The sequence below is a fragment of the Eriocheir sinensis genome, chromosome 22, assembly GCF_024679095.1.
Source record: "Eriocheir sinensis breed Jianghai 21 chromosome 22, ASM2467909v1, whole genome shotgun sequence".
Classification (NCBI taxonomy): Eukaryota; Metazoa; Arthropoda; class Malacostraca; order Decapoda; family Varunidae; genus Eriocheir; species Eriocheir sinensis.
Genome location: NC_066530.1, coordinates 19390390 through 19401309, shown reverse-complemented (window position 1 = coordinate 19401309; position 10920 = coordinate 19390390). Strand labels below are relative to the sequence as shown.

At 45.6% G+C, this 10920-nt stretch overlaps 1 protein-coding gene across 18 annotated transcripts in view; it reads right to left on the bottom strand.

Annotated features, from left to right (window-relative positions):
• Positions 1-10920, bottom strand: part of LOC127002214 (low-density lipoprotein receptor-related protein 1B-like) — a 120436-nt gene that overhangs the window by 27039 nt on the left and 82477 nt on the right. For 10 of the 18 annotated variants that reach the window (XM_050867995.1, XM_050868001.1, XM_050867989.1 and 7 more), the window contains 5 exons: positions 8076-8204; positions 7537-7701; positions 6284-6412; positions 5698-5943; positions 3607-3729 (listed from right to left, as the gene is read on the bottom strand). In XM_050867995.1, coding sequence (XP_050723952.1) covers positions 3607-3729; positions 5698-5943; positions 6284-6412; positions 7537-7701; positions 8076-8204 — 792 coding nt within the window. The remainder of the gene's footprint in view (positions 1-3606; positions 3730-5697; positions 5944-6283; positions 6413-7536; positions 7702-8075; positions 8205-10920) is intronic. The other 8 variants (XM_050867998.1, XM_050868005.1, XM_050868007.1 and 5 more) reach the window with 4 other exon arrangements.

Genomic DNA, 10920 nt, shown 5'->3' with positions numbered 1-10920 from the left:
ATCACCATCCCTATCACCACCTCTATCACCACCCCTATCACCACCCCCATCACCGCCCCTATCACCACCATCACTTCTATTGCCTCTTCTACTTATATTATCATCACCACCATCACCACCATTTTCATCACCACTATAATCTTTCCCTATTTTCGTCTATGTTTCTTCATCTTTATATGCTCACCACCATCACCACCACTATCACCACCACCACCACCACCATAACCACCATCACCACCACCATCACCATAACCACCATCACCACCACCATCACCATAACCATCACCACCACCACCATCACCATAACCACCATCACCACCACCACCATCACTACCACCACCACCACCACTACCACCACCACCACCAACACCAACAACAACAACAACAACAACAACAACAAAAGATCTGACTTGTAGTGATAAGCAATACCTCCTCCTCCTCCTCCTTCTCCTCCTCCTCTTCCTCCCACGCATACATATTTTCCTCCACTCCTACATATGCTCTCTCTCTCTCTCTCTCTCTCTCTCTCTCTCTCTCTCTCTCTCTCTCTCTCAATCTTTCAATAAACAAATAAAATAACTCGTGATAAATTATGATAGACGATTTTACGCAAACACACACACACACACACACACACACACACACACACACACACACACATAGCTGGGTCATCTTCTCTACTTTAAAATGTTGTAGACAGACAAGGGGTTACGAGAATAAAGATGGAGGAGGAGGAGGAGGAGGAGGAGGAGGAGGAGGAGGAGGACGAATATAGATGGGAGGACAGAAAAAAACAACTGAACAGCATGAAGAAAAATAAAAAGGAAGAGAAAAAAAAAGAGGAATATTAGGAGATTGAAGAGGAGGAGGAGGAGGAGGAGGAGGAGGAGGAATGCTAATACTACAAGAGAGGGAGAAAGAAAGAAAGAAAGAAAAAAAGAAAGAAAGAAAGAGAGAGAGAGAGAGAGAGAGAGAGAGAGAGAGAGAGAGAGAGAGAGAGAGAGAAAAGAGTCTTTGCGTTTCTGTTTCTGTTCAACGATGCGAATGATATGTAACGTGATCTCTCTCTCTCTCTCTCTCTCTCTCTCTCTCTCTCTCTCTCTCTCTCTCTCTCTCTCTCTCTCGTTGTCACATATACTTACATAAAAAAGGAAGGAATGCTAAATCACATTCCTCCTCCTCCTCCTCCTCCTCCTCCTCCTCCTCCTCCTCCTCCTATATCTTCCTCTTTTCATCTCTTCCTCCTTCTTCCTTCATCTTCAATTGCCTTGCCCATCTTCTCAATCTCCTCTCGTTTATCTCCTCCTCCTCCTCCTCTTCCTCCTCCTCCTCCTCCTACTGCTTCTTGTTCTTGTTCTTCTTCTTCTTCTTCTTCTTTCTCCACCTTCCTTCGTCTTTTCCCCTCCTCCTCCTCCTCCTCTGCTTCCTACTGCTTCTTCCTCTCCTTGTTCTTCTTCTTCCTCTTTCTCCTACAGTTTCTTCTTCTTCTCTTCCTTCACGAGACTTTATCAGCACGTAACCACCCTATCCATCCTTTTGGGCCCATCAGAAGCGACGCGCGAGCAATCTGTCCCACTTGGTGTCTGGCGGGTGACTGAGCGGCTGACAGCTAGTGAAGGACTTGTATTCTTGGGGCTAACAAGGCGGGAATGTGAGAGCGAGCGAGCGGGCGGGCGACCTTCCTTGCGTCACAGTACTTGTTTGAGCCTTGTGTTTTGCTTGTGTTTCGCAGGTTTACGCTCTCTTTTCTTCACATTGTTTGTTGTTATGTTTTATGTGAGCTCTTTCTCTTTCTCTCTTTACTTAGTTTTGGTGTTTGCTTGGCGCATTCAGTTCGTTAAGTTTAAATTCATGTGCCTTTCTTTCCGTGTGGGCTGAAAATATTTTATGACAAAGAATTCCTGACTTATACTTTTTTTTTGTTCTTCTTTCGGAAATTTCCTTCACAGTCTTGCTCCCTTTCATTAAGCATCATCGTCATCATCATCATAATCATCATCATCATTCCCAGTTGGAGTAATTACAGTTGCAAATCAATAAAATATATATTTTTTTAACCTTTCTCATACGTTCTCTCTCTCTCTCTCTCTCTCTCTCTCTCTCTCTCTCTCTCTCTCTCTCTCTCTCTCTCTCTCTCTCTCTCTCTCTCTCTTCTTTTTCTTTCTTTTTTTTTCTTACGTTTCCTTTATGGCTGAGGTAGGCTTTCTCGATGGGGCCTGGTAGTCAGCCTCAGCCGTTATGGCACAGGCAAATGTTTATAGTGGCGCCATCTTGCTTGGCTCATGCTGCCCTCCGGAGCTCATCTTTGATCCTCTTTCAAAGAATCTAGAGTCTGGGTTGATAGGTGGTCTTCAGGACAGCATGTGGGTAGTCTCAGGCCACTCGGCGGTGACTGAAAAAATGGCAGCTTGTGGCGGCGGGCGGGAAGTGAGCACGCGCCCTCTTGGATGCCTTGGTAGCACGCTAGTCACTCAGCCACCGCCTCCCGAACACGTGTTTTATCTACATATTTTTTTCCTCTTCTATTTTTAGTGAAGGAATGAGAAGAGGGAAAAGCCAAAAGAGAAAGGATGATGATGATTACTGGAGCGTTCATCTCGGCGCGCACCTGCTGGGTCATATGGCGCCGAAATTGACCTCTCTTTCGGCCACCTCTTTTGATTCTTTTTTAGGAGCAGCGAGTAGCGGGCTTTTTTTATTATTGTTTCCTTCTTTTTTGTGCCCTTGAGCTGTCTCCTTTGTTGTAAAAAAAAAGATCTGTTATACTCTAAAACAATAATAATAATAGGGAAGGGAAGGGAACAGAGAGGAAGGAAAGTGAGGAGAAGGGATGGAGGGAAATGAAGGGAAGGGAAGGGAACAGAAGGGAAGGAAAGGAGGAGAAGGGATGGAGGGAAGGGAAGGGAACAGAAGGGAAGGAAAGGAGGAGAAGGGATGGAGGGAAGGGAAGGGAACAGAAGGGAAGGAAAGGAGGAGAAGGGATGGAGGGAAGGGAAGGGAACAAAAGGGAAGGAAAGGAGGAGAAGGGATGGAGGGAAGGGAAGGGAACAAAAGGGAAGGAGGCACCTCCGTGTTGGCTGTCACGACTTAACTGCCTCAAAAAATGATTTACTCGCTTATATAACTTGAGAGCATAAACGCCATGTGTGTACCACCTCAGACACACACACACACACACACACACACACACACACACACACAAGGCCACGTACCCATTGCCGTGCCCACTACACACACACACACACACACACGCAATTGGTAAGTCATTCTCAGAGGCTTAAGGCACTATGACAAGGCCTCTGCTCCATGAAAGTGAAAATCAAACAAAAAAAACAAAAAAAAAACACTCACGAAGGGACCCCGACTCATCTCCACTGCGGCCTTTGGATACAGCTATGAGACCCAAAATGGTTTTAATACACAATCCAACTCCCTATCCATTTTCTCCCTATGCCACGAGGTAATGGGTATATCCTGCGACTATCCCATTTCCCAACGCTACCCAGACCCTATCCATTTTCTCCCTATGCCACGAGGTAATGGGTATATCCTACGACTATCCAACCCCTTCACCAAAGCAAGTCATCAGGTTTTCAGGGTACTTACCATCGCAGTTGGCCTCGTCCGCTCCATTCAAACAGTCGAAATTTCTGTCGCACACTTGATGCTGGAAGAGGCAAGTGTCCTCCTGGTCTCCACACAGGCGGGCTTGGGCGGGATCAGGACAGTCTGCGAGGAGGGGAGAGGGAAGGGGAGGGCAAAGAAAACGAGTATTAGCTGCCTTAGATCATATCGAGAGTGTGTTAGTCTGATGCACTGAGGGAATAATACCTTGTCAATATGGTAGTTTATATGGTGCCTTATATCAGAGCGAAGGAGAGTGTGTTAGTCTGATGCTCTGAGGGAATCATAACTTGTCAATATGATAGTTTATATGCTCCCTTAGATCATAGCGAAGGAGAGTATGTTAGTCTGATGCTCTGAGGGAATACCTTATGATAGTTTATAATCATACGACGTTAAAGGGATATACTGACCATGGGTAGAGAGGAGACGAAGTATAAGGATAGAGATAGAGTGGAAAGTATAGAGAAAGAAAGATGGAAAGCAGGAATGAAAGAGAGAGAGAGGAGAGGAGACGAAGTGAAGTATAGAGGAAGAAAGATGGAAAGCAGGAATGAAAGAGAGAGAGGAGAGGAGACGAAATGAAAATATGGAGGAAGAAAGATGGAAAGCAGGAATGAAAGAGAGAGAGGAGAGGAAACGAAATGAAGTAGAGAGAGAGAGAGAGAGAGAGAGAGAGAGAGAGAGAGAGAGAGAGAGAGAGAGAGAGAGAGAGAGAGAGAGAGAGAGAGAGAGAGAGAGAGAGAGAGAGAGAGAGAGAGAGAGAGAGAGAGAAAGGAGATAAGAGAAAAGGAAGAAATGGAGGAGGGAGACAAGGGAGGAGAGAGAGAGATAAAAGACAGGGAGAAAGGAAAAGAAATGAGATAAAAGGGAGAAAAAGATTAGAAAAGATAAGAAATATATAAGAAAAAAGTTACATTTGAGGGAATGGAAGTATACATATATATAACTCTCTCTCTCTCTCTCTCTCTCTCTCTCTCTCTCTCTCTCTCTCTCGAATAAGAGAAGTAAAGATGGAATGAGAAAAAACAAACAAAAAATAATAATTAATACAACAAAGAAATAAAGCAAAATATATAACGCTACAGTAATATATACATTTTTTTTAGTAACTTAACAAAAGCCAAAAAACGACACCATGCAGAAAAAAACAAACAACAACAGGCATTTTTTTTCCTGCTGGGCGGCGCAAGACTCGCAAGAAATATATATACACTGGTTATTCTGTTTACTAAAGAGAGAGACAAGAATGAAAGGAAGTAAGGTTAGGTTGGGTTGGGACTTGGTTGGGTTTGGTTAGGTTAGGTTAAATTTGGACAGGTTTGCCTAGCTTAGATTGGATTGGATTAAGTTTGGTTAGGTTAGGTTAAGTTTGGACAGGTTTGGCTAGCTTAGATTGGATTGGATTAAGTTTGGTTAGGTTAGGTTAAGTTTGGACAGGTTTGGCTAGCTTAGATTGGATTGGATTAAGTTTGGTTAGGTTAGGTTAAGTTTGGACAGGTTTGGCTAGCTTAGATTGGATTTGATTAGGTTTGGTTAGGTTAGCTGGGAGTACCTGTAAAAAGGGTAGTTAGTCAGATAATTATTAGAGTAGTAGTAGTAGTAGTTGCAGCAGTAGTAGTAGTAATAGTAGAAGCAATAACAGAAGCATTTACCTATATTAGTTCCAGTAGTAATAATAATAATAGTAGTAGCAGTATTAATTATTATAAAAGCATTTAGCTGTACCAGTAGTAGCAAGGGTAGAATCAGCACCCTTTGGAAGCGAGTCGTTAAACCAGTAGAAATAGTAGTAGTAGTAGTAGTAGTAGTAGTAGTAGTAGTAGTAGTAGTAGTAGTAGTAGTAGTAGTAGTAGTAGTAGTAGTAGTAGTAGTAGTAGTAGTAGTAGTAGTAGTAGTAGTAGTAGTAGTAGTAGTAGTAGTAGTAGTAGTAGTAGTAGTAGTAGTAGTAGTAGAACCACAACATTTTCCGTAGTAGTAGTAATAGTGAGAGAGCCATTTCGCTATATCAGTCGTAGCAAAGCACTGGGCGCGTTATCATTCGTTATAGTATTAGCGAAGTGTTCGTTATACCCGGGAGACAGTTGACTTTGAGTTCGTCCTCGCCGTTGGGACACTGTACGATCCCGTCACAGGGGCAGTGGAGGGTCACGCGGTCACTACACAGCTGGGGAGCCTCGTCGCCAAGGCAGTTAAGTGGAGTGGTGGTGGTGGTGGTGGGAGGGGCGCGAGTGGTGGTGGTGGTGGTGGGAGGGGCGCGAGTGGTAGTGGTTGTGGTGGTGGTGGTGGTAGTGGTGGTGGGGGCGGGAGTGGTGGTGGCTGTGGTGGTGGTGGTGTGTATGTGGTAGTGGTGGTGTTAGTATTGTTAGTAGTGGTGGTGGTGGTGGTGAGGAAAAGGGAAGGGGGGGAGAGATAGATAGATAGATAGTTAGAGAGACAGAGAGTGGGAAGAAATACACAGTGTTATTTTTACTTATTCATGTTATCCCTCTCTTCTATTCAAGTCATTTATGTGTGTCGAAAAAGTTACAACGATGGATAGAGAGACGGATAGATAGGTCAGGTAAAAATACAACATGCAACAGATGCCAGTAACAACCAACACACGATCCCCTTCTCCAGATCATCTTAGTCCCTTTTAGCTTAACATACAGCTTACCAGGGCGGCAGGTGGCCTCGTCCTCGTCTAGTCCGTTGAAACAATCGTTTACCCCGTTACACAGCTGATCTTCGTAGAGGCAGGTGTCCTCGTCGCCACAGCGGTAGTCCTGGCCAGGGATGGGGCAGGCTGCGGGGGAGGAGCAGGAAGGGGAAGTGAAGAGAGAAGGGGAAGGGGAATGAGGGAGGAAAGGTGTGGTTTAGCTTTCCTCTATCACATCGTCAGCAGCCAGGCTTCCAAAAAATAGTGACATGCATAAGAAAACATATATAACAGGACCCAATTTATGGAACTTATTATAATTACATTGGTTAGTGTGTTAAGATAAGGATTGGTGAGATGAACACGCAATTAACACCACTGAGTGCAGGGGATCGAGCCCAGGCCTTCAGCACAGAAGTCAGCGCAGAAGTCAGAGCAGAATACCGACTACGCCATCCATGAGCTAAAGGTCACCGCGCCAACAGCCACTGCTGCGGCCTTTACTGACCCCCCGGGCCGCACTGTGTCCATGAAGGTGGAGGTGACCGCGCCAATACTCGTGGCCGCCGGAGAAGCTTTTAATCAACCACTGTGGCACGTGCGGTGTATATATACAGTGTTTTTTCACGGCGTATGTGCCAAAGGGGTTGATTATAAGCGTCTCCGGCTGCCACGAGTGTGGGCGGGGTAGCCTTCACCTCCCTGGGCCGGGGCGTCAGGTAACGGGCCGCAGAAGTGCCCGCCGGCGCGGTGACCTCTGGGCTCATCGGTGGCGTAGTCGGTATGCTGCCCTGCCTTATACTCAGAAGGCCCGGGTTCGGTCCCCGGCACTCAGTGGTGCTCATTATAGTTTTTTTCACTGTTTGCATGCAGTTTCCTTAATCAGTGAGGTTAGTTTTAGTTAGGACCTAGAAGGAGTAGTTAGCAGTAGAGTAGTATAGTGCTCCATAGTTATGTTAGAGGCATTTAGCTACATCAGCAGTGGTAGTAGTAGTCGTAATAGTCGTAGTCGCAGTAGTAGAAGTTGTAGTAGTAGTAGTAGTAGTAGCAATAGCAGTAGTAGTAGTAGTAGTAGTAGTAGTAGTAGTAGTAGTAGTAGTAGTAGTAGTAGTAGTAGCGGTAGTTGTAGTAGTAGCAGTAGCAGTAGTAGTAGTAGTAGTAGTAGTAGTAGTAGTAGTAGCAGTAGTAGCAGTAGTAGCAGTAGTAGCAGTAGCAGCATTAGTAACAAGGGAGTTATCATTGTTATAGTATTAGTGAAGTGTTCCTAATACCCGGTCGGCAGTTCCGTTCGTCTTCGTTGTTGGGGCACTGATTGATCCCGTCACAGGGGCAGTGGAGGGTCACGCCGTCACTACACAGCTGGGGGGTCTGGTCCCCAAGGCAGCTAAGTGGAGTGGTGGTGGTAGTGGTAGGGGCGCGAGTGGTGGTGATGACAGCTGTGGTGGTAGAATGGTGGTTGTGGTGGGTGTGAGAGAGAGTGGTGGAGAGAGAGAGAGAGAGAGAGAGAGAGAGAGAGAGAGAGAGAGAGAGAGAGAGAGAGAGAGAGAGAGAGAGAGAGAGAGAGAGTGGGGAGAAATACATCCGTTTACTTTCATTTCTTCATGTTATCTCTCTCTTCTATTCTAGTCATTTACGTGTGTTGGGAAAGATATACGATAGATAGATAGATATATAGACACATAGATACAAAAATGGAGAGCAGATAGCAACACAACATACAATATACAAATACCACTAACACGATTTCCCCTCTCAGTATCACCCCAATCTCTTCCTACCAAACAGACCATCAGCTTAGCACACAACTTACGAGGGCGTGTTGGGCAGTTGGCCTCGTCTTGTCTGTTGAAACAATCGAATCTCCCGTCACACAGTTGATAATCGTAGAGGCAGGTATCCTCGTCCCCACACCGGTATTCCTGGCCAGGGAAGGGGCAGTCTGCGGGGGGAGGAGCAGGGAGGGGATGGGAGAAGGGAAAGGGAAGGGGAAAGAGGGAGGGAAAGATGTGGTTTAGCTTCCTTCTATCACATCGTCAGCAGTCAGACAGTGCAACTACTTACAAAAAGCAGCGATATGCATTAGAAAACATATATAATAGCACCCAATTTATAGAGCTTATTATGTACTGGTTAGTGAGTTAAAATAGTGTCTAGTGAGAAGAGTCGATAAATAGTGCAATGATGTTGGACAATGTTTCCCAAACTTTTCCGGTACGAGACCCTTCCAGTAGTACCAAACCTACCACGACCCACACCTTTATAAACCTTCTGAAAACGTACTGATTTTCAATGACGCAGATACATTTAAAAGATTAATCACAGCAGAGAGAGCAATAACAAAAAAATGTTTATTAACAAGGATTGATTCAATTGATTCAATCATGTATTTTAATGAGAAGGATGTATTTGCTTTTTTGATACAAGCAAATCAATACGCGGGTCTGTGTGGCTCAAGGCACATCGCATGTCTGCTTCAGCATCCAACCAGTTTCGGGCCTTTGACTGGATTACCAGGAGGCGAGAAACCACTTTCACAGAGAAAGTCGATGAGAAAGGAATGAGAACCTTCAACGCGAATAGGCTGGTCTTGGAGAAAGCGGAAAGCATTTTGGCCCAGCAATTAGAACTGCCGAAATGTTGTTGTTCCTGGAACTCCTCTTTGGCTGCGGTGATGCTGATGAGCTCCAAGTATTCCTCTTGAATGTTATCAGGAAGATCGTCCACAGTGCATCGGAAAGGATTGCAGGCAAGTTTCAGCTGTAGGCTACATTCTCATTTGCATCAATATCATGAAAATAGTGTCTGAACTCTTCCTGGAGGCTTGACACGTGTTCCTTGTTCTCTTGTTGCAGCTCCTCTGCAAGTGGTTCTTCACCGACGACCTCATTCAGACGTTGGAAGCGACATTTCCCCTCTCGACTTTCCTCTCCCACAGAGCTAGCTTGTCGAGGAAAGCCTTGATGGCATCGGTGTGCACTGTGATGGTGGTATCTGGGCCCTGGACTGTAGCTGCCGGTTGAGTCCATTCAAAGCTTCGAATATGTCTGCCAAGTAGGCAAGACTACACTTAAACTTAAACGGCTCTCGAATGTCCTTTCACAACTGCTCTGTCTTCTTCCCTTGAGCTGCCAGAAGTATCTGCAATTCACCAAAGAGCTCAAATACAAGAGTGAGAACATTGCCCTTTGACAACCAACGCACAGATGTGTAGAAGAGAAGGTCTTGGTGGGCAGAATCCCTGTCTTGACACAACTGACGAAACAGCCTGGTGCCGAGTCCCTCCTTTGATATGGTGGACGGTGCGGATCACAGTTTCCAAGGTGACTTTGAGAGCAGCAGGGAGCGTCTTGGAGGCAAGAGCCTCATGGTGGACCAGGCAGTGTGTTGTAATGACATCCGGGTTCTTCTTCTTGACCAGTCACAAATCCTGACTTGGAGCCGAGCAAGCTGGGAGCTCTGTCCGTGCACACACCAACCAACTTTGCCCACAAGAGTTTTTCCTCTTGGAAGAGTTGAACACCATGTTCGTGACATCTCCAGCCTTTGTTATCAGTGGCCTGCAGAAGAGGAACTCCTCCACCTGATTTTCCGAAATGAACCGAGCACACACCAAAAGCTGTGGAAGTTATGCGACGTCTGTGGTCTCGTTAAGTTGGATGGCGAAGAAGGGAGAGTCGCAGCTATGATCGAGGACAAGACGATCAGGCTCTACCATGCAAGGTTTAACGAGCGTCTCTCCAATCGAGTGTGGCTTCTGCTCCGCGATAAAAAGGGAGATCTTGTACGAGGCCTCGATGATCTTGCTGTCTTGAAAGAGAGCTCCTGTTCCATGATCAAATCTCGACCGCTTGAGCTGGTGTTCTTTGATTTTGACGTAGGCCACATCCTTCATTCCAATCATACTGATATACATAATTGTAACTCAGAATAATCTTGCACATTATTAAGGCAACTTACATTAAATCTAAGTGGGGTTATTATTTACAGGAGATGGGTAAAAAAACTGGATTTACAAAACACCAAACACTTTAAAACACATGTAGTCTTAGTCCAGTGGGAAACCCATGTAGTCAGAGACACGCCAGTCCTCGTCGACGGACCGACTTGGTCGGCTAGATTTCGATCGCCGATAGAGTCGGTCTGTCGGCACCCTTTAGCACTCCCTCGTGCAGGGGGGAGCGGTCTTTTCCCTCTTAACGGGCCGTCTTCGGACAAGGGCCCGTTCCCCTAGTGATACTAGGGGTAAATCTTTAACAACAACAACAACAACCATGTAGTCCAGTAGGACAACGTTGAAATTCGCACACGTTTGTACACTATCTTGTGTAACGTTCATTAGCGCCGAGGGAAAAGCCATTATGCCTGTTTTATAGACAGCGAGAGGCTTCGTACGAAACGATAAACAACAAAGGCTGATGCACCACAATGCACTGCCTTCGAGCCACTTCCGAGACTGAAAATTCAGCCCCATTCCGGCGAGCTGAATGTCCATACAGTTGGGCCCTCCATGACTCCCAGAAAAAGGCTCATGACCCGCAGTTTGGGAACCACTGATGTAGGAAAAGATTTAATTAGGACTGGGGAAAGGAAGTACATATAATAGTAGCAGTTGCATTAGTAATGGTAGTAGTAGTAGTAGTAGTAGTAGTAGTAGT